Raw genomic sequence first — 25,469 nt, forward strand, 5'->3', positions numbered from 1 at the left:
TTTTAAATTGTATAAGTTGTAATAAGTAAATATTCAATATGACAAACATAAATTGTTCAAAGTCAAGTTTCTGCATCGAAAGGCTCAAATCAAATTGGTGTCTTATAATAGCATTTTCTGACATAATACATAAGTTATAAAACCAACTAAAATAGAACTTACCTATTAAAGTTACTCTCTTCTCTCTGTTCATTAGTCAAAAAAAATATTATTCAAAAAATTAGTATTGAAAATTAAAATCACGAATTAATTTCATGATTTTAATTTCCAATAATGGCTTTTGGAAACTCAGTATTTTAGTTAAAGCTTAAAAGATGGAGGTAGGTACGACCAAACACTCTTGACTTAAAGTCCTATGTCCCCCGAATGGAGCAGAGGGTATCCAGAGTAAAAAAACTGGCCTGATCAGTCCTAGTCGACTCACTTAATTGCACTCCACGTCATACCAGCTTTCTTCTTGTTCTTTCAAAATGTCTGTTCTGTAGGCTACCACGTTTCCTTTTGCCATGCTAGGATTTTAGTCGAGGGCATGCTTGGCAATGAGACTTGGATCCCTCCGAAACCTGAAAGTTTTCGCACCTCATTGCATAACTCCCATAGTTGATGGTTAGAGATTCCCTCGGGCCAAAATATTCCAAGGATTTGACGAAGACCTAAAGTTGTTGTTGTGATCTTTGTAACTTTCCACGTTTCGCAACCATACAGCAACACGGTACTTATATTGGTTCTGAATATTGACTTTGAGCTTGACTCGTCGTGTTAGCTTCTGTGATTGCCAATCTGGCCTGAGACGTGTTAAGGTTGTTCTGGTTTTTGTGATTCAGAAGTATGTCATATGTTCTATCCTTTCCTGCTCGATAAGAAGTGGGGATGCCCTTGTATCGGAAGGCACTGTTGCCCACCCAACACTCTTAGCATATATTATTCTATTAATCCCAAAATCAACAGTGAGAGCTATGACTTCACTTGGGACGCTTTTAATATATACACCGATTTTTTATTTCACACTTCAACTAACGAGCTATTTAATTAAATGCTTTTATTATTAAATTGAATGGTTAACAAAATAAAATAAAAAACTTAGGTTTATATAAATTGTGAAGTTAACCGCTGAAACAAGATTGGCATTCTGATATCGAGAATTTCGATTTGTTTTATTTGAGCACTGGGGAAAGAATCATGATATTCTGCGAGTCCGCCATGTTGGTGTTTTGAAATTCAAATTTCGAACTTTACATTCGAAACTGGCACAGGCCATCGTTCACGTTGCCTGGACGCAGCGACATTTACATCGATTGCCTATAAAGACTGATTGCGTTGCCCCTTTGTATCAAGCCCCCTTTTTTTATTTACATAGTCTTCCAACGTTTCTATATTAAAAAAAACTAGTAAATTGTTCTATAAAGAACGGCTACCAAACGTGTTTTGCATCACGTAGCAAACAGAAAAGGCAAACCTCTAGAAAGAATTATGTCTATTGATTATGGATTGCGTGTGGCTCAAGCAGCTTAAAAGCTTAGGCGGTAAAAGTATATATATACGTTAAAAATTCTACTACTGGACTACGTAAATTATAGTTCTTAAAACGTTGGTAAATAGCATCACCGCTGTGCTAGAGGCAAGACCACTTCGAAGCCTTTTCCGCATCCCACCACGCGGTCAGCCGTTCAGACCATGGCCCCCAACGGCTGTTAAAACTGGATTTCTATCTCATATAATATATATGTATATCTCTATAAGTTATTGACCGTAGGAATTACCTTAAGGACTGACTGTAAAGCATCACAACATAAAAATTAATTTCACGCTGACGCAGACGCTGGTGCCTTCTCGCGTTTAATATTGATTATGATATTATTGAACACATTACTGTCATCTTGCCTTATATATTATAAGATCTGCAGCTACTTTTAAGGACCTAATAAAACCTTAACCCATCGTCATAAAAAAGATACAGTACTGAAGTATTTATTTAACAGAAAGAAAAGCGCGTACCACTTCATAAAAAGCCGGCAACCAGCGATCCTTCTGGCATCGAGCGTGTGCACGGGCGGTGGTATCACTTAACATCAGGTGAAACTCCTGGCCTGTTTCCCCCTGTTCTATAAAAATCCTTTAATCAATAACTATATAACCTACTAACTACCCAGTCTTGCCTTAAATACTGAAACAAAATAAAACTTTCTATGGCAAATGATATTTATTACTTTTACAGTGTATTGTTTAATACATAAATATAAAACAATTTAAAATATAAAAAGCTCCACTGCCAATCGTACGGATTGTGTTAGGGACTCCAAATTATGATGGCGTTTCTTAATAATTGTAAAAAAGTTATCAAAACATCGGCACAAGTGTATCAAGATACCATTCTTGAGAAGGTAGTGAAGCCCCTTCACAAGACTAAGTTCAACATTCTAGAATAAAAAAATATTTTTTTTGGGTCTAACGCAAGCCGGTTTCCTTACGATGTTTTCCTTCACCGTTCGAGCTAATATTAAATACGCACATAGAAAGAATATCCATTGGTGGACAGCCGGGGATTGAACCTACGACCTCAGGGATGAAAGTCGCACGCTGGCGCCACTAGGCCAACACTGCAATAGCCCGGTACACAAACATTTTACTAATATAGGTATTGGCGTTTTACTAATATTTAAATATTTAAAACTTTTTAAAATGTCATTTGTCTCCATGCCTACTATGTGTAATGTAATCACAGCGATTCAGTTATCTTTATCACCCCACTCTATTTTAATGTCGCAAAATATTGTAAATTCCATTGGCGCCAAAATGAGAAACCTCAATGAACAATCATATAAAAATGACAGAATCTAAATTCAAATGTAATATTTTGTTTATTTTTTAATTGTAACAGTATTTATGCCCAGACGTTAAGTAACTTACACCTAGTTAGAAATTCTTACAAGCGGTATAATATAATGTCTTTACTAAACTCGAACGCGAACATAAAATCCTCGGCAATGTTGGAGACTAAACATGTGTGTTTGCTAATAGAACTGAACAACTGAGGGTTTCTTCTTGCAAGTCTTGGCCTTCGACGTTGCAAATATCCGTTCGGTACAAAGTAACCAAGTTCTTGGAAAGCACTCAGCTTGATAACTGGGAAAGACTTTGAGTACGTACTTATCAGACTAATAATAAACTAATCTTGTAGATTAAATCTTTCTATTGATCTTATTTATTTAAAATTTAAGATACATATTATGAATCTATATGCAATATTTAGTACAGACTTTTACAGTTTTTAATAAAAGGTATAAAGGTAGGTTGCAAAACGAACGCCTGTCGTGCTTTTATAAATAGGACCTAAATTAGTCAAGTTCACCTCAGGTTCAGGAGACGCTTAACACTCTCAAGATTCTCTTTGAAATACTGTAGAGTTACATACTGGTAAAGAAATTTTTGTAAAAACTTTAAGAATCGAAGTACTTTCGCCACTCACATATTCTTATTCTTTTTAAAAAAAATATTTATAAAGAAATAATTGTTGAAAAACTACCAGAAAAATATATATAATAGTGTAGAATTTGCCATATAAAAGTTACTTAAATTCTTTTACCTATATAAAGATAATCCCTTAACACAGTAAAGTTAATCAGCTTTCGCTCCACTACATAATTTTTATGAAATTTTCGGTTCCCCAGGAAACCCTTGGGGAGTTTTATCTATTATATAAAAATGAGTTATTACAAATTGCAATAGACTTTCATGTACATATCGTATATATATTCAAAAGTTAAGTACATACGAGTTCATACTTTTAGGTTTCAAAAAAATGTTGTTGAAGAGCCCAAAATAGCGAGAAATTGAGGAGTATAATAACATGTTTTTATGATAAAGAACTAATGTATTCACTGTTTGTTGGTGTTGCCGGTCCAGAATTATGGTGTTTATTTTGTCATACAAACGGTCACATAAATCGAAACTTACAAAACCATCTCGTCCATGAATCCTGCTGTTTGCGGAACTTCACACATAAAGAACTCGTTTTCTTTTCTTTATTAAGAATCGATACATGTTTTTGGCGCATAAACAAAAACATGCGTGAAATTAAGGATAATTATATGAGAAAACACAACAGTTTCATCGCTCAGCGCTGTCTCATCAAGCTTTCGAAAAAACCTTCAAAAAGCCTCCGTCCCACTTAAAAATGCTAACTCATGCAAACAAGCTACGAACGCTTAATTGAATTATATCTTCCCTAAACGAACGAATATTCTATCTAATGTCGAAAATTGGAGCGATCGTTATAATTTTCAAGTTATTAATAAATATGGTAATCATTTGATTCGTTCGCGTTATCTGACAGTTTAATCCAATTAGGTATCGATTATGGTTTTATAAAGCGAAAATATCAAAACAATTTTGATATTAAATATTTATCGAATTAAAAAATTTAATGTACCGAACAAAATGCGTTTTATTATCACGATTTATATTGGGTTATAACTATGATCATGCTTTCATGCAGCGCATGAAAAGGTTTTTTTGTAATTTTTAACCCAAAATTAGCAATTATAAAAATTTCATAACCCTGTCTACATTTATTTAATTTTATTCATTTAGTATTAAGACATAGACTATGTTAATGGCTGTTTAATCGAAATAGTATATAATAGTGCTTATTCTTATTTACAGGAATAATAATAAACCTCTGCTGTTAGGGATTTCTTGAAACTATACTTAGACTGGCCATAAATACTGTTACAATTGAAAATTAACAAAATATTTCATTCGAATTTAGAATCTGTCATTTTTATATCATTGTTTATTGGGTTTTTCTAATTTTGGTGCCAATATATTGTACATATTTTGCGATATTAAAATGGAGTGTGAACAAATTAGGTGTGGAGCCAAATGCAATTTTTAAAACTCTCCATACGCTTGGTATTAGTAAAATGTTTGTGTACCGGGCTATTAATAGGTACAATGTCCTCTGTTTGTGACAGAAAAAGATCGGGCCGTCCACGTAATGTTCGTACGAAAAAGGTGATCAAAGCAGTAAGGGAAAGAATTCGAAGAAATCCTCTCCAAAATTAAAAGATTTTATCTCGGGAGATGAAGATAACACTTAGAACCATGTCGCGTATTTTAAAAGACGACTTAGGTCTTATAGCATATAAGAGACGTACTAGTCATTTCTTAACTGATATTTAAAAAAAAATAGAGTGGTGAAAACAACTACTGAATTGGTACCCAAAGGGAAAATTTTATTTACGGATGTGTTTTTTTTTACAATTGACCAACATTTTAACAAACAATGTGGCCGTATTTATGCTCTAAGCTCAAAAGGAAGTTTCCCAATTAGTCGATAGTGAAAGAGGTACTAAAACATCGGCACAAGTGTATCAAGATACCATTCTCGAGAAGGTAGTGAAGCCCCTTAAGAACACCACGGTCAATAACCAAGTATTGTCCTTCAAGCAGGACTCGGCGCCGGGTCATAAACCTTGGTCTACGCAGTCTTTGTTAGGAAGACTGGCCGTCGTCTAGTCCCGCTAATGGAGACCACTTCGAATAAGCTTTCTACATCATAATTGTTTTATATTTATGTATTAAAGACTGTAAAAGTAATGAATGTTATTTGCAATAGAAAACAATATTTTTTACTTTGTTTCAGTATTTATGGTTTGACTAGGTATAGAGAAACGATACACCAAATCATAAACCCAGCCTTTTATTTGTGTATGTACAGCTACGTTCACGCTCCATTATTGGGCAACTATGTTTCTTGTGTTAACTATGTGTTGTATGCTTTTCTGGCGTGTATATAAATAGTTTTATTGATATTCCCACACTGGAACAGGTGACATATAACTGGCCATATGAAAAACATGGATTTTGAAGATTAATGCCACAAACGATTAGCGACTGTATTTATTTTATACGTATTATATCAATACAATAACTCCGATAAGCATTTCTTTTAATGATTACTTAATATGGTGAGATAATATAAGTATAAGAACCTTCTCCTGACAATAATAAACACAACAAAATATAGGGAAATAGGGATTCATTTTTATACATATAGATTAGACTATATTCATTCTTTGAGCTACGAGTTTACGGCTAAAAACGCTGGTTAAAATACTTAAGCAAATTGTGCTAACCTAAACCTAAATACCTTGAGCTGTATTGACGTAGTGGTTTCAACGTGTGACTCTCATCCCTGGGGTTGAAGGTTCTTTCCCCGGCTGTGCACCAATTGACTTTTTGCATTTAACATTCGTTAACTCGTTCAATGAAGGAAAACGTCGTGCATAAAACTTGGATTCATTAGCCCCAAAAATTTGTCGGGATGTGTCAGACACAGAGTGTTGATTAAAAACCAAACAGATACTGAAATCTGAAGCCCAGACCTATATGGTGGTAGCGTCCTTGGTATAAATAAATAACTACATAATTCCATAATTTATTTCCACGTGAATGATGAGTCCATGATGTTATAAATCCAAGAGATTCACAACAAGATTAGCAAAAGCGAGCATAATAATTGAACCCGCATAAATTCGCAATAGGCTGTTTCTATTAAATTTTACGACAAACATACCCTCATATAACTTTGTTAATAAAGCTAATATATTGTAGACAGATGTGATCGGAGACGTTACATGATCACTATTAATGTTCGAAACTAATGAACAAACTCTGAGTTACTAATTTAAGGTATTTACAAACATTTTATTGATGATAATTCTAAGAATATTTTCAAATTGAAATAAAAAATTTTTTTAACCGGATTAAAGCTTTTTGTATTAATCGATACCAACTCCGGGGAAATAAATACAGATAACACAACTTTCTCTACAGCTATGATACTTTTGACATTCAACACCTTTTGTCTTCAGTCACCGTGACCACGCACGCTGTAAAGCACGTGAAACGTCGTGAAACAAATTTAAAATTATGTTAATAATTATAATTTTATAATAATTAGCTTTAATCCGGTTAAAAAATTGTTTTCTTTCAATGTGTAAAAGCTATGTTAACCAAAGACAATAATAAATTAATAATTTACAAAAAGGGGTGCTAAAATCACTGGCCTTGGCATTATATAAATGTTTGTTTCTTGCGTTTCTTTTCTTTAACTAGATGAGGTGATTCGCCTTTTGTTGTTCTTACAATGTTTGCCTTCGCTGTGAGAGGAGTATTTTATGCATAGAAATAAAATACTATTGGTGCACAGCCGTTACTCGAACGCACGATCTCAGGGTTTAGAGTCGCACTTATGCCACTCCATACATGAATGATTATTTAATATTATTTATTTAATTTTGCATCTATATAAAAGCCAATTATATAGTCTCAATTTTTGCAATTGTCCATTTAATTTCAACTTAAAAGGAAGTAAATATTTACTGAATATCTTATGTAACAAACTTTAAACAGATTAATTAAGTTACGAAGATACCCCAGATACATTTCAACAGGAGTAAAGTTCTCTTTTGTAACTTCAAGAATATTTTACCTGAGACGTGGATAACTTCTGAATACTACTGAAGATCTCAAAACTGCAATAGCGATGAATGGTTAACTAAGTTTAGTTTTAAGTGCTTCATTACGTTGTCAATGAAATGGATTTCCCTTAAAGAGTTTTAGCGAGTTAATAAAAAAAATTAACACATGAGAGGAAATTACCTATATGACAACGATAACGAAAACAAATTAAATATTTCTAAATACATTTTTATTTTTTTATTTTAGTATGAAGCTGGTATAGAAAAAAACTAAAAAATAATTTTAGAGTAAACTTATTATTTTTTTACTTTAATTCCTAGTTTCACAAATACTACAATTTCAATATTCAAACTCAAACTTAAAATAACTTTATTCATATAGTTTTTAATCACTATTTTAAAGTTCATTATAATGAATAGACTATATGACTCAGGGATTAGAGGCATTGTACTGGCCAAATAATTTTCAAAATAGGCTAGTAGTTTTTGAAAATAAACATTACGTTGCTTTAAAAATACAAATACAATACAATATTACTCTTTATAATATATATCTTTTACCGCATCTTCAGGGCTCGTAAAGCGTATACATCGAATTTTATCTTTACCTCTTGGGAATAAATGAAAGTGGCAGGGTGCACGATCAGGACTGTATGGCGGATGACTCATTATCTCGACACCTGCCATAATCCAACAGTCCGTTTTGCGGAGTGCGCTGAGATCCTCCTTCGAGGCCGCTGCTGTCGCATTTTTTTCAAGACAACAGGCAAACAGCGATTGACATACCAGTCTGCAGTAACTGTTCTTCCATCTTCTAGTACAACTGTCGCGAAGTTACCTGTCCGACCAAAGAATGAGGCTAGAATATTTTTTCCTTGACAGAAGTCAAGGTAATATAGAAAGGATCAAACGATAAAAAAAAGGAAATCCTCTCTTTACCTTAGATGACTGATTCTCGGAAGGAAACACCCACTGAGCTGATTGTGTTTTGGTTTCGGTTTCCGTAGTAATATATCCAGCTTTCATCACCTGTGACGATGTCAAATACACCATTTGAGTCACCGTCGTCGACCGTATCTAACATTTGGCGACACCAGTCCAGTGTTTCTGGTCGTCGGTTAAAGTATGGGGAATCCATCTGGTATAAAGCTTCCTGATGCCTAAATGTTCGTGTAATATTTTTTGAACTTGGCTCATACTTGGCCTAGGCTTGCCCGTATCTGCTGATAGGTCACTCTCTTATCTTCCTCTATCATAGCGTCGCTCGGCACTGATGTTATCTTCAGTCGTCGCTGTTAAAGGACGTGCCTCACACGGATCATCATTGAGATTGCTACGTCCAGGCTTAAACTAAAGGCTACATTAAGAAATGCTAATCGCAGTCAATCATAGCTTTGTTGCTGCCCACAACGAAAGTCATCATAAATCATTGACCGAAAATTTTCTCGCATCAGGTTCATTTTCATGTGTAACAAGAGCTTTATATTTGCCGCCAATTCACAAAAACAAATGACAAATGAATGTAATATACTACATTAGGTTACCAAAGAGTTCTAAAATTGAAATTCATAAAAAAGTTTTCATTAGCAATGTTTCTAACTGGCTAGTTCTAAACATTTTCAGTGTTACCCTCATACATACACAAGTGAACCAAAAAATATTTTTATATCTAGGACGAAAGCGCTACGTAATATGAGAGTTTTTCATAAAATAATAAGTCAGCGAGTGAAAAATCCCGCGCCATAAAATTGCAAATGAAGAGGTAATATTGCCTCAGTGCCCGAAACTTAGACATTGCGAGTACATTGCCACGAATTTGCAACCGCTATTTACCCAGTGTCATTTAATTAAGCTGAATAAACCAAGAGCGGATAAAAGCGTTCGTTGGGACAAGCTAGTTGTAATTAATGTTGACTGTCCCTCGATCTCAAACATCACTAACTTGTGTATAACATGTAAAATTCTCAAGTCATATTAAAAATATTGTCCGATTGAACTCACTGTTCTTAATTTGAACATAGTTTATATAATGTAATAACTGACTGACTGGCTGACTTTTAGCTATCTTTAATAGATTAAAATGGGCTTTGATTAATATAACTAGTCTGGCCATAAATACTGTTACAAAAAAACTTTTATTTTTTTAAACTTTTTAAACGTTTTGAATTTGGTGTTAAAGAAAATAGGATTGCAGTGATCGCCTTGCACAAAGTGGGCAAGGTATCAGCTTGGTATCAGACGTATGTTCGTATATCGTACTATCAACAGATACAACAACACTTCGTCTGTCAAAGACCAGAATTCGTCGAAACAAACTTATCCCGAAAAATGAAGATTCCCGCTAGAACTCTGTCGCGTATTATAAAACAAGATCTGAAATTCGGTGCCCTTCGTCGATATACAGCGTATACCCTAAATCAATCTTTGCAAATCTGTCTCGATGCGCAGGTGAATAGTACAGAAATATCTTCTTTACCGATTTTACGATTGAAAAATACTACAATGAGCAAAATGATAAAGTGCTCTCAGTTCTAAAGAAACTGCTCAATAAATGTCACCTTGTGGACTTTCCAGCAAGATTCTACAACCTGGTCTCAAATCAAGAGGATATGGCCTGCTGTAAACAACACGGCGACATTGAGTCTCTTAAAAAATCTCTGGAGCAAGCAGTGGCGACATTTCCCTTGGAAACAGTGCTTAAGTCCATAGATTCGAGGCTAAACAGATTAAAGGCCTGTATTAAAGCCTAAGATTGCCATTTCGAATAAAATATTTCTTTATTTTTGCTGATACTTAAATATCTACGTATAAATTTTAATAATATTACATTACTTCACTAAAAAAATGCAGTTTCATTTGTAACAGAACTTGACTATGGCTGGATTAGGTTATACGCATAATTACGGTAATATTGTTATTATAAATTATTATTGTATGTATGTAATTAATGTAATGCCAAATAATAATAAATATATATACGCAAAATGGACCTATTAAGAGTCTAAGTGCGGAAACTGAGTCCACAAACATATATATAAATTAAATGTTAGTTGTACTTGTGTTGCTAAAAATATTTGATTACAAGATATTTTTTTTAATCCAAAATCAAAACGAAAGAATATTTCTTTACATATGAATATATGGAATTCTGTCAATACTATCTGAAATAATAAACCGTAGGGTCTCAATAAAACTACGTTATCTTAGGGTACGCATACATTTTCTTAGTATTGATCTCTGAAGATTTACGACAACATTAGGAAACAAGCCTAGAATTGTATAAAAATCTTTCCAAAGACAATTTAAAAAAATGGTCACGGACTATATTTTTAGCGTTCTAGCGTTTATTAATTCAGTACCAATTACCTGACAGATTACAAATATTTTTAGTTTCTACGCGCTGTGCATGCAGATTCAACTGATACGGTTATAAAATGTAAAACAAGAAAACGAACGCATAAGACAGTCAAAGATCTCCGGACAGCCACTCAGTCTTACATAATTACCAAAGTAGCCTTGAGGCGGGACTAAGAAAATTGCTCAAATACCATAAATAATTTATAGGGATTTGAAGTAGCTCAAGTTTCGAGAGCTTTCGGTACCACGGTCCTCGTTCAATGCCTTTGTCGAAGTAATTATAGTACAATTTAATTTGAAAGCATTCTCAAAACGACTCGTGTTTTGGGATAGAATTTAAGAATAATTGTTCGATTTTTCTTACAATTTGTGCTTGTGTTGTTTAATTATTAGTTAATTTATGATGTATTTGGTGAAATTCAGTTTGGGCGTACTATATAGAGACCGGCAACGCACTCGCGAGCCCTCTGGCATTGTGAGTGTCCATGTCACTTAACATAAGGCGCCTCCTGCCCGTTTGCACTGTTCTATAAAAGAAAATTTATTCATTTAGAATTCCGTAGTATAGTAACTCTAGGAAGAGAATTACTTAATGTATTGATTAATGCAAACGAGGGACTTTGCTCGTAAATTACACAAAAACAATAGTTTATATATCTCCTGGCTTATTATATTGTACCTCTCTAATAGAAGTATGTTTAAAAAATATAGCATGCGTACAATATAACTTTTATTGTTAACATCAAGAACGATTTTGTTTATCAATCTATCAATTATCATTAAAACTTATATATTTAGATTGACACTTTCAGATCATGAGAGTTCTAGACATTCAGGGTCAAATATCAAAGCCCAGACAGCGCAAAGTCGAAAACATTTTGACATTATAACTCTCGACTCCTGACGCCTCAAATGACACAACAATCTTATAAAATAGGTGATATTAAACAAAGGCATCATATTAATACATAGGTTTCAGCTCTGATACCAGCTCGGTTAATAAAAGGTTTTCATTCAAGGTGAGCACGATGGTCTAAATGCTCTGCTGGGTGCTACTTCACCTGAATTTGCGTTGGCTTCTGACGCATCGGACAGCCTGCCGCTACCTGATATCGATAGAGGTAAGAATATACTTTAGATAAAATAAAACACTATGATAAAATTTCCGAACCCTTTGATTTAGGGTCCTTCCTTAAAGGCAACGCACTCGTGGACACTCTAGCATTGAATCTCTGGTTCTATAAAAAAACTATGCCTTATCATTGTAGGATGTTTATCAAAAGTTTAGTCCCTTATCAAACAATTAGTACAAACTAGTATGCCCTAAGGAATGTAGCCGTCAAATAGGTTACATAGTTCATAAGTATACAAAAGTTCGTTTGTATATAATATACATATATCAAAGACGTAACTAGCTGAGTAAACTAAAATGTATATTATCTGCTTGACATACTTGCTTTCTTTAATATAGTCGACGATTGAGTTCTTTATTTAAAACTCAAACGCTTGACTATGGGTTTTAAAACTTGTAGATAATATAAGCGGTTGTTAACGAAACCACATTTTATAGGAAGAAGGAAGCGAGCACAAAGTTACTTTGAAATGTTGGCTACTCCTAACGATTGTCTAATGGCTTTCTACTTGCCTAAATGAGTTTGTGTAACCCACTTTAGAATTTGGATTACCGTTCTAAATTTAGTCAAAATATTAGGCGTGCAGACTGCAGAACCTCTGGTATGTCCAATAGATTTGATAATACAAGAGTAATTCGTATATAAAATGGATTGAGATAGTTAAAAGTGACAACGTACACAGTAATTATGAAATTCGCCTCAGGCACTTGCCAACTGTTATTATCAATTACGTAAGTATTCTCCGTTAATTGTGACGCTAGTAACTAGTTAAACTCTTAATATGTTTAACGTATTTAATCATAGCTATATATTTACGCAGTTTTTCAAAGAAATAATTAAAGAAATAATACCATCCCTTATCTGGATTAATAAGCAAATATTCTTACTTGCTACATTCTATTCTCGACACTCCCGTTGAACGTAGAAATATGTGCGTCCGAAGCAGTGTTGCCGTAATTCAAATAAGTTTGGTGAATCAATTAATAATAATTATAATAACCGTTATGATGTCTCTCAATCTTTTCATGGGCCTAAATGGATATATCCAAATAGAATACAACAATTCTACAAAGAATACATAGACATCTTGCATACTCTATGTATGTTAATCTATGCTATTTCATATAATCCATGAAGCTTTACGCTAAGCTTCTTGTGATAATCCACGTTATACATATACAATACATATATAATCAGTGAGAATAGTGTTTCGCTACCTTTCTTGTCATATTACGGGCGGATAAATACTGAGATGAGAGAAAAGCACCGGAAAGACGTTACAATATTCTAAATTTGCCATTGGGTAAGACACGCGTAACCTAAATACTTTACATTAAAAAAAATATTTACTTCTTTGACAAAATCATATATATGTTCATCTCTGGTTATGATATACACGATTTGTAGAGTGATTATTGTTGGAATACCGATGGGGGCCATAGGGGCATAGCCAGTTTATTATTATATACAATACATTGATTGAGCTTGAAAGTTATATGACAAACGTGACATCGCTCGTATGTAAATATTTAATTCAAATAAACTCCTCGTGTATTTGAAATTAATCAATCTCATTGTTTACATTGTTAATTTAATTAATTTTTCAAATTAATCTTAACTAGTATAATTATTCAAATGATGGATGAATTAGATTGCCTATAGGGCTGAAGTTTTATTAACGCAAAATAGCTGTTATTCGTAATGGCAACATTAATTCCGTAGACGAATGCGGTATTTGAACATTAGCGAATATCTGCCGGAGCTAATGAAGTGCGATGGCTTTGCTGAATGATTAATCATACTGTGTTTTGTATAGAAATTACATTTGAAATAGTAAGATTCTGAATAATAATTCGCATAATCTACAAACCCGTGAGTAATTCTATGCTCTATTCTAATTTTAGTTGGTAAATTATTCTACTATAAAAAGTTATTCGGAAACCTGATAAAGTACTATTTTAGTTAAAGGAATGAGAAATTTTTTAATACCATTCATATTCAAACGTTTGCGTTGCGTTACTATTTACATAGTAATCATTGAAGTAGCGCATAGTACTGTCGTAGTTATGCAATATGACAAATGTTCATAGAAACTTTTGACGCCGACTTTGTACGTTAGCATTTTAAACTTCATCAAACTCGTTGCCTGTAGCTAACAGACTCGTAATTAATCTTTACAGACAAGAAGGCGTACCCTTTGAAACGATAATTGAATACTTAACTACAACATCTTTTATATAAAAAAACAGTGAAACATCAACCTTTACGTCTGAACTCAGAATTTTCTATCGGTGAATTAATATATTTTTTTATAGGCGAGTGAGTGCTTAGTCACGCCGTCTAATAATTTATCTTCGCTGTACGAGCGTTAAATGCGTACATATACAAAAAGTCCATAAGTGCACGGGGTTCCAACCTACGACTTCAGGAATCATAATCGTGTGTTGATACATCATCATTTGGCCAACACTTTCTGTCGATGTCTTCTATACTCCCCTCTCCCTTTAAAATAATACAATGAACGGCTTCATTACCTAAATAACAATTAAGATACGGCCCGTCGACTCCTGAGGGATATTCTGAAATTATATGTGTATAGTGTGATTTTAGATCTCTAACACCAACCGTATGTAGGATTTTATAAATTGCTTAAGTTTTATAAACGATTAACTATCTAGTGAACTATTATTTTTGTAGGAGAGCTGAAATATTTGTGAGTACCTAAATAATAAAAAGTTAGTTTATAGGCTTTTTTGATACGATGTTTTAAAATATTTTAATTGATTTTTAGTCGTCATTAATTTATTCATAGTACTATATTTCATATTTTATGATTATCAATCTTGTGTTACTTTGAAACTATGTAAAAGTGTCACAACATCCTTTCATAATTTTTGGCTCTGTCTTTTTCCATCACAATGTAAATACAATTTGTCAGAAAGTGACAAAAGAGTACTTTAAAACAGTCCTGTTTTTTTAAGGAGGTATTCCACAATAAGTACTCATACATATAGAATTAAAGTTAGACTCCTGCATTTGTTCCTAAAATGGCAGTAGAATCGTGATGGATAGCACTGTTCTCTTAGCAAAACCACGAGGTCGTACAACTTTTAACATTATTCATTCCAACTAATGCTCTTGATAAAACTTTAAACTATTACTCAAGCCCGTTCTTATGCCATTCAAAGGTTTGAATTAGTTATTCTTGGTTAAACAGGTTTTACTCGCGCCTTTGCTTACAATAACGACAATTTTCCCATCGTAACAGTGCAATATAATTTTGTGCATAAAATAGAGACTATTTCTTTTAATTATCGAATTTAATGGCACTACTATGATTTGAGGATCAGCAGGTAAGCAACTTCAGTGTGAAGACATAATTATAACAACAATACAGCATTATTAGTACTGGAAATTTAGGAGAGTTATTGTCTAGCAGTGGACGTCAACAGACTGAAACGAACGATAGAACAATTTTATCAATGCAATACAGTTTTAATAATATAACACACATACACGGTGCTTTATTGCTTTAAAACGAGTTTAATTACCACATATGTTCATCATTATTTATTTCAGATGGGTATAATTGGTTTAAAAAATTAATTATAATATTTCGACTTGCATCGGTAGAAGCCTGTGAAATGTCAGTACAGTTTCAAACATAAAGTAATAATTACAATTTTTATTCATTTATTTCCAAACGGTATTTTTATATTAAGTGCATACATGTTACTTTATCGTGACTTAGAGTTAAACGAAGCTTGTAAAGGAATTATATAGTGTCTTAAAGAAATCGCTACACTCCTAATTTAACAGCGAAATTGTACCTAAAGCAATTGTTCTGTTAACGAATAGCGTCTAAGCTCACAAAATTCATCAAACGCTGAAATCGTGAACGCTGGGGGCTTCGTACAAATTAGCCATCAAGACTGAGCAATCTGTGAGAGGCTCCTTTGTCACGACATTCCAGATCTGTCTGCAGCAATGCATACATTTAATGACAGCAATAACAATATACTCGTAGTATTGAACTGTGAATTAATTCAAATATCGACGGCCGTGTATTGAGGAATTCTATATGAAATGAATTATCACTGAAACAGACGCAGACGCTGGTATGCAGAAACTGCATTGGAGACTGATAATACACTAACCCAAATATTGTTCTTACGGTGAGGTGATAACTGTATTTAACTAGATACTTACCCGAGTTATACTGGAGTAACATAAAACTTCTAATAATTGTAATTAAGAAAAAGTAGTAGTTATATATATGGTCAGGACATAGCTACTTATTTAGCTAAGAAGGTTGCTTTCCTGACGATGCTTTCAGAAAAATCCATTAACTCACAATTGGAGTTAAAACGCACGATCGAGGGGTTCACCCAAAGGTGGTGCTGACAGGTACTGACCAACGTTACGGTGTAATGTAACATTCGCATCGAGCGTGTTACGCATCGAGCATGTAAATGTGTTCTAAAATTGGCGTAACATAATGGCCAAAAATCTGTGCCCCGTTTTCGCTGCCAGTGTTCACAAGATGGCCGACATCGAGAACGTGCTGATATCTTGAATTCTACTTAATTATTGTTTCATCCAAATTAATAAGAAGAAGACAAAACGTTGCTTGATATCAAACTTATTTAAATACAGAGGGTTATGTGGTAGTTGGTTATTGATTACAATATTAAAAAACCAAATCATTACTGGATAGTATAAAAATTTTGTACGCATGTTTCCCATCGATTTTGAAGAACTGTTGAATTTAATGGGACCAAAAGTACTTAAAAAAGACACAAATTATAGAAAAGCAATTAGTATGATCACTGGCGACGTGCGACACTCAAAGGAAGCAACGAGCCCCTGGTTTCCCCGTAACACGACGTACTGACTGCTTGAAGGCTCGCTGTGTAACATGTTACATTACACCTCGTAACGTTGGTCAGTACCGACCTTTAGGTTTGACACTCACGTAACAATAGACACTACCTAATAATATTTTATAAAAAGCTGATTTTATTTTATAATACATACAATATGCTTAAAAAGCTTAAACTAACGCTTATTAAAGACAAACGACAATGATGAAATCTAATAGAAACATACAAAATACTTTCTAACAATTATAATGTGTATATATGAGAATATATTTATTTTAAATGAAAAGAATCACTTTTGAGGTAATGCACTAAAGTTAGATGGTTTCGTCTTATCCGAAATACACAAGCATCACTGTTTTTCAGCTTTTACTCTAGTAATAAAAGTAATATCCAGTTTATGGCTTGTTTAGAAAAACAAACAATATATAAAACTTTAAAGTCAATTTTAAAACGATCGCTCACTACGTAGTCCGAGGAAAATTAGTTTGTCGATTAAACTGTAGTAAAGAAAATCGCTTTCAAATGGATTTCCTGAATGACCTACTTACAATTTCTATACAATAAAATGTCGCTTTTGGCATCCTTATTTATATATTGATGCTTTTGTTTACTATTTAGCTATAGAAATATAATGCTAAAACTTTAAAGGGCACAAACTCAAATGGAATTAATAATTGCATGACACTATTATATTATCACAATAATTAATATTAATCATACAGAAACATCCTAATCATAAAGACAAGTACTCATTATTAATTCAAATTCCGCTGTTCCTACTCAAGTAATTAGTGTGTGTCTGTTACGTGGGCGCATTTACACGACACGCAAATACCAATTCGTCATATTAAAATATCGCCATTTTGGAGGTTGACGCGAGCGCGAAATTCATTTGTTTCTCAATATTGTAATAACATGGCCTGTTTATGTAATTGAATAAATTCTTGAAAATAATTTAGTCTTACACAACTATATAATCAAATAAGAAGAGAAATGTTTTGCTTTTTGTTTTGTGTTGTGTAAAAAATAAATAAAACCTACCATATAAATCTATACATTATTGTCAACTCCGAACACAACACACATTCTACTCGCAAATGAACTAAACATGACAATTGACACTTACGATCCACATATAACTTTGCACAGAAAACATGTTTTTATAAACATTAAATACATAAAATTTTGTCTAACGCCATCTAGTGACAACATGATTTAAATTAGCATTAGTTTACCTAAAAAATGTAAATGACGGAGATGTTGAAAAAAATTCAGTGCTACAATCATAATTATGGACGTAGATGTTATTTGAAACATAGTTTTAATATCAATCTACAAAGCATGTATCAGAAGACGTATTGTATTCTGTAATATTTAATTGTTGTCAATTAATGTATTTTAAGTACAATGGCTACGGCCAAGCCAACAGTTTTAGGCGTATAAATATTAAATAAATTTTGCTACATTTAGCTTCTGTTAGTCAACTAAAGTTTTTAACGCTCAACAAAGTCGAAAAGTAAGTGTATCTTTGGGGAGTTTTTGATGTGTAATAAGAGAAGATGTTTAAAGACGGCTCGAAGTTTTTAGGTTTCGTGGAACGGAATAAAAGTTTTTATTAGCAAACACTAAATATTAGTATTGTTATAAACTTGGGTTTTATTATCACAACTTTAGGCGTGATGTTTTAAAGACTTCTTACATTAATAAGATAAATTTAATATTTTGGTAAAATTCAATAAGACTCTCAAGACGCGATAAATAGGGAAATTATTTTCCCTAAATATAAGATTTAATTTTTTTTTTTCGTTTTAGCGTTTTTCAAAGCAATTTTTGCCGCGTACCACCGCTATATGGAACCTGCTGCCCCCTGAAGTATTTCCGAACCAATTCGACCTAGGGTCCTTCAAGAAAAGAGCGTACTAATTCTTAAAAGGCCGGCAACGCACTTGCGACCCCTTTGGTATCCAGAGTGTCCATGGGCGGCGGTATCACTTAACATCAAGTGAGCCTCCTGCCCGTTTGACCCCTGTTCTATAAATTAAAAACTTCAGTTTTCTGTATTTTATTAAACATTTAAATAAACGCAAATTATATTATGTACTTTTATCGACGTTTCGAGATCTTTGTCGTATTAATAAAAGACAGGAGTTAGTCTCAGTTTATCTGTCAATTTGCTAAGGCAGTATCTTGCTGACACCGATCAAGTCGTCAGGCCAACGTCCAGTTATGTATGTACATTAAACAATACTCCACTATCCGAGTATATCGTCTGTAGACGCGCAATAAACTTAATACATACGTTAACTGATTTTTGTACTTTCACTAAGAGATCGTGTGAACAACTGAGAAAATCTCAGGTGAATACAACGCTTTTTGTTAAAAAAATTCGCAGTAATATCGAAAATAAAAGTAATACATACGGGCAATGTTGCCGACGGTAACCAGTAATGTAATAAATCATCGCGTTTTTTCCGTTTAAGAAGTGTTACTTATTTGTTTAAGAAGTTAATCTATAGCTTCAAAAGTGTAGTTAAAATAAATGTTTGGCGAGAAGTCTAATCCGGCACATGCTCTCTGAATTTAACCAAGCTTCTACCTGACCTTGCATTGTAATACTAAATTTGCGGCTTCTCTATTATGGTTACATATTACCCATTAAATGAAGCAAAGTTTATTTAGGCAACTTAAATAAGATGTAGGAAATTAAATAAAGACTTTCTCATTATTTCATGATTAATTCAGCTTATAAATGTTAGTCAGTATCACATATTTCAAGTTAGTTAATAAACTTTTCTATTACATTTTACTGTACAATGTTTATCTGGCTATTGAATATCAATAAGTTTTTCTCTGATTCAGATTTCTATAGGGCTTAAATTTTCCTTAAATAACCTTAATTAATTTGTAAAACCGTCAAGAAGCATTCAGTCTTCGTATCAAACGCAATCTCAGTGGTCAGACAAGTTTTTTTTTAAATGTGTCCTAATGTTATTTCTAATTAAACATTTTTGTTAAACTAAGTTATATATAATCTTAGGTATAAAGAACAAGTGCAAAAGTATTGGATTAAATTGTCACTTAGCGACTACATACACACATGGAGTTGTACCTAAACATCTTTATAACATAACGTAGACTCAAGATAAAACTATATTTGTCATAAATTTTAGAAGACAAATGACTTTTGAAATAACGTAAAGCCCTATTTATTACTTTTGGATTTAATGACAACAAGTGGAAATTCCATTTCAAATACAAAACGATCCTTAAGACGCCGAATGGTAATAGCATCATTTGTTCCTCGTAAACTGATTTATCTAATCGAATCTTATGGTATTATAAATAAACTAAGTTCTCAAAAGCTGAACGGAATGTCTGTTTTGGTTTATTGCTTATTATATCTCTCAATCTATGGCGCGATTATAATACACTAATATTATGTTATATGACTCGTACTTCGAGCCTCGAATTCGTGACACAAGCAACGCAACTTGAGATGTCAGTGAAATGAAATTAGCATAGTTCATACAGTATGCCACGCGACATAACCGGAATATAATTTTTCACTGTATAATGAACTGCTTGCTGCCGAGCGTCGTGATTCTCCTGGCCCTGTTGTAGGCGATTACAAACCCCTGCTTCCATATCTGACGGGTCAGGCTTGACGAATGACATCAGGGACTTCAGCGCCTAGGTTTATGATACTTGGTCGGTCCATCAATTTGCAGCTTCCCTTTGGTCTCATGCCTTCTATTTTCCAGGAAAGGCTGGATAGAGTATCTTCTAAAAATTGAAGACATTATTATTAAATATTGACTATATACAACTATGTGTGACTATGGAAACGAATGCGTTAATATCTTTAGAACACGTTGTATACTAATGCTGCAAATGTTTGCACCAGGGATATAACCCTCCTAATGGTTACAGTTTCGAATGCAGACTGGTGTTGAAATCTAATAAGGTCATGCGATACGCATTCAACCGGTAACCAAATAGCTTAAACGCGCATTTCAGTTAGCTCTAAGTAAACCCAACCAAATTCATATTTGCCTACACAATATATGGTATTGTATGAAAGGTGTGCTTCAGACTGCCTCAGTTCCTATACTGTAAGCAATAGTTGATCTTTTTGGTAAATTTTTAATCTTTTACTGTTTAACGTTGTATTATTTTTTCTGTGTATGTATGTGAATGTAAATAGTTGCCGCATTGGAGTAATCTGTAATGGTAGTTTATTTTGTTAGAATAAAAAAAAACATAAAGTTATTTAAATATATTGTCCAATATCTGATTTAATAAAACAGACATTCCAAAAACAAAAGAATTATTGGAGGTAGTAAGAAAGGGGCGTTCCGTAAAACACGACATTTTGAGATCTTCAGATAAGATTTGAAAATGTTTTAGATATGAAAGCGTATCTCATATATCTCATCTTTTCGAGCATAAATATAAAAGAGAGAACAGAGAGAAATGCCAGGACCTCATCCCACGTCGCACCACAGCAAGTGTAACTTAAACTGGCGTAATGATTTATCTAAAGTGCATTCACACTTTATTATTTGCCCCATAAGTGGCTTATAACACAAAGTTACTCAATATGCTAATTAAGATCGGAGCGTTAAGTCAAAATCTGTTATTAAGTTGCCTCTGGATTAATCGACTAGAACAATATTTTCACTATCAAATTAATATTATTAACATTTCATAAATGAAAATAATAATAATTGCATTCTATTAAACCAAAAAAGGGACAAGGAAAAAGTTCCCATGATCGATGAGCTTAATGAATGTCATGAAACTGGATGAACTGATCTGTGGTCTCTGCCAGGCTCTCCGGGAAAACGGCCTGATTGTATAAATGACAAGTAAATAATTTTTTTCGGTACTTATATCAAAGCAACTGCATTGCCGCGTTAATATATATATGCAGCGGTCGAAAACAAAATGATTCTTGTAGGATGTCGAACTCTTGAAACATCATTCTAAGTATTTTCAAATGGAAATCTCCAAGTTACGGGACACATTTACGTATTATTCAACAAAAGTAGTGTTAAAGTGTGAAAAGCGATGTTCGATGTAACGAAATGTTTCCGGGCGAGAAAATTTCTTGACTGTGCACATCCGGGTTTTCCATTCACACGGATAGGCCAACGCTGACACCTCAGCTTTTATCCAATTTCAAACAGTCTCTCGTTTCCATTTAAATGCATGTCTTTAGATACTTTGGCGATATTCCAAATTTCGATAGTTTAACTGTTCGACTGAAGTTAAAGTTTTTAAATTAAATTTCGATAACGTATAGTTCATTATCTCTTATTACTCACTCCTCCACTGGTTCTGCAACACAACCAGAGGCTTGTCCTCGGAAGCGCGTAACTTCCAACTCTGCCTGTCGTGTTAATCTTTCGCGAATGCGTTCCATGCGTTCAAGGCGCCCCAGCCAACGTAGTCGATGGCCTTGTATTACTCTTATTAACAATTGTTATTATTATGATTTCTTGCTTTAATGTCACGCAGAACGTAATGGAATAGCACCTCCTAATATATATTGTAGAATAAAAAACTTTTGCGATTTAAAAGAGTGACGCTGAGTTTATTGCCAGGTTTAAGAACTATTAGTAAATAGTATTTAGAAGCCTTTTATTTACGTTCATTACCTTTGAAACATTTGTCTTATTATATATTTGTAAAACGTAACATGGAAAAGATATAAAATGTGTATAAAAAAATTCCATACAAAACAAAAGAAACATGACTTATGACGTAAGTAGAATAAAAGCGTCACAATATGATGAACTTATAACAGCTGTAAGTTTAAACACAATACAAACTTATTTTATTGTGAAGTTTTAATGATTTTCGATAAACAAAGTCATATATTTATTTTATTCAAATTCACAAGGTTAAAACAACTTAATAATAATAATGTAATATAAAAAAAACATTATAATACGAGTACTACAACGCTTACAGCGATGTAATAATAAAATATATTTTCATTTAAAAGACGTCATTCATAGCTTCAAAGAAAAACATAATTAGGTAGTGTATGTATTTTCAAATTTAGAACACAAATAGAGGTACATTGCAAACGCCCCAGGCGTAATGCCGCCCCGCCGGGTCACAAATATGAATAATTTTCTCATCTCTACCTTTATCCACTCCTTTGTCTACAATTTTGGCCCTGAGACAATTTTATGACGAATCGTAAACGAATATTTTCAGGCGTTTTTTGTCCTGATAGTGTATTTGAGTCTGTGATGTGTGAAATTGAAATCAGTGTGGTAAATTTCTTGTCCTCTTTTGGCGCGTTATTGCAATCTCTTTGGTACATGATTTTGGTAGTTTTAAAAACGTCTTAGGATTGCAGAAAATGTATATAATCTTTCGCTTTGGTATAAATAAAGAGTATCTTACTGATATTTGTCGTATAAGCCCATATTAAGAATCTAGTTGTACCTAGTTCTAATCTATATGTACAGTGTACGGAGATCACTTTTTCTAAAATGTGGCACTACGTACAAAAAGTCAGGCTCTGGTACCAGTACCTTTTAAAACGACATTGACAATATAACGGCCGTCATAAAAAAGTTCGAAAACTTTATTGAACTTCGTAATATAAGACTATGCAGAGCGAGAGCATGCATGCGAGCAGAAGACACATCACATATATGCACCTAAAAATGTTTCCTTGTGCGCAATTAACAAATACTCCTACGGTAAAGGTAAATCAAGAGAAAACCGGCATATCTATATCATGCCGCAGGCAAAGAATGTTGAATACTAAAAATTAAAAATGATCATAGAAACGGATGTAATCTGCGGTTACAACCAATGTTGTAGCGTCGCTGGATTATTGGTAAAACAAAATATAGAATTTCACTAAGAATTAAAGAGAAATATACTATTGAATTTATTTAAGTTCCAAAATTTTAAAAACATTTGACATGGAGTTTTCAAAAGAATAAAGTTTTAAATGTTTCACTTGGGACGTTTTATGAATTATGCAATGCGCGTATACAGTTGTCATGTTATGAAACAGTTTGGCCGGAGTTTGCATTTTATAGCAAGTGCCTTATGCTTATTTTATGGGTTATAAAAGTTGTGTGAGTTAATGAGAACGCTCCTATGAGGCTGCGTCGAAGTTATGACAATAAAATATTCAACAAATACTTAGTCTATATGAAGTACCGCTTTGTTTAATGGGGGATTTCCATATCAAAAAGCATTTTTTCGAAAAAAAAGTCTCCTTTTAAACGAAATAGTTTTTCGGTGAACTTCGAACACTTTCCAAATTCGAATTCGTGCTTCCGCATAAGTGTCTGAAATTACACACTGAATTCCACGTCTGTGTGAAGATTATTCATTATTTTATTCCCTCATATTTTATAGAACAGGAGGCAAACCGAATGTTAAGTGATACCGCGGACCATGGACCCTCTCAATGCCAGATGGCTCGCAAGTGCCTTGCCAGGCTTTTAAGATTTGGTACGCTCTTTCCTTGTAGAACTCTAAGTCGAATTGGTTCGAAGTTGAAATACTTCAGTGGGCAACTGGTTTTACATAGTAACGCGGCAAAAAATTCCTGGAAAAACGTCAGTTGTGGAACGATGGACGTCGAAGTGATACGGGTAGAATTTCGTATTCTGCTTCCACGTCCAATGATGAAACTCAGCTGCAGGTATTAATCCGAACAACTCATCTGAACACTCTCCAATGTAAATGCGGTAGAAGATGCAGAGAGGTCCCACATCTCTACGCAACGCCAAAGGATCAATCAGCTCGGAGAGGGATTGGTCGTCGACGATTCGAACCCATTCGAAGTTTACACATTTTTTTTAGTTACTAAGTAAATATTTATAATTGTATAACTATCCTTTCAGCTAAAATAATTGCATTCGGTATGCAAAGTTATTAAACACACATTCGGTCATGTCAAATACAATTTATGAAAAATATTGAAATAATTTAATATTTAAAACACACAAATGATTTTAATCAAGCCAGAATAAATGTAAACATATTAATCCACGTTCGTTAATCGAAGTTTGCCGAAAATGAATGAAATATGGCTACAAAATTAAATAATTTTTCAATGAATTATTTGCTGTAATAAAAGCGAATAGTTTGGACATGATTGGAAATGCTCTTCAAACGAAATGATGTGGTTTTAATTAATACACATATTTATGTGTTTAACGCTCTGGTTAAGTGGTCTGCTAATTCCTGGTTGGAAAAACATCTCTTTTGGACGCAAAAGTAATGTAAACATTGCGTATCAGACAACGCTGTAAGCCTCTTGGCGATGCAGGTGGCACCCATGGGCAGCTGTAAGATTCTTTCTAAGTTACTTGCCTACCCATAAATACACAAGATTTTAAATCATAAACCTTTGGCAAACTACTACTATACTATATATCAGTAACATTAAACATACAAAAGGACACACGTTCTACATAAACTCCACTTATGACTGAAACTGAGCAGTGTTGTCATAGTTCCTTCAGTGTACGACTCTCATCCCTGAGGTCGCAGGTTTGATCCCCGGCTGTGCACTAATGGACTTTCTTTCTATGTGCGCATTTAACATTCGCTCGAATAGTGAAGGA

At 33.5% G+C, this 25,469-nt stretch overlaps 1 protein-coding gene across 6 annotated transcripts in view; it reads left to right on the forward strand.

Annotated features, from left to right (window-relative positions):
- Window positions 1–25,469, forward strand: part of LOC123720847 (transcriptional-regulating factor 1) — a 196,599-nt gene that overhangs the window by 126,172 nt on the left and 44,958 nt on the right. For all 6 annotated transcript variants that reach the window (XM_045677648.1, XM_045677651.1, XM_045677647.1 and 3 more), the window contains one exon: window positions 11,861–11,962. In XM_045677648.1, the coding sequence (XP_045533604.1) occupies window positions 11,861–11,962 (102 nt within the window). The remainder of the gene's footprint in view (window positions 1–11,860; window positions 11,963–25,469) is intronic.

This window comes from Pieris brassicae, chromosome 2 (genome assembly GCF_905147105.1).
Source record: "Pieris brassicae chromosome 2, ilPieBrab1.1, whole genome shotgun sequence".
Classification (NCBI taxonomy): Eukaryota; Metazoa; Arthropoda; class Insecta; order Lepidoptera; family Pieridae; genus Pieris; species Pieris brassicae.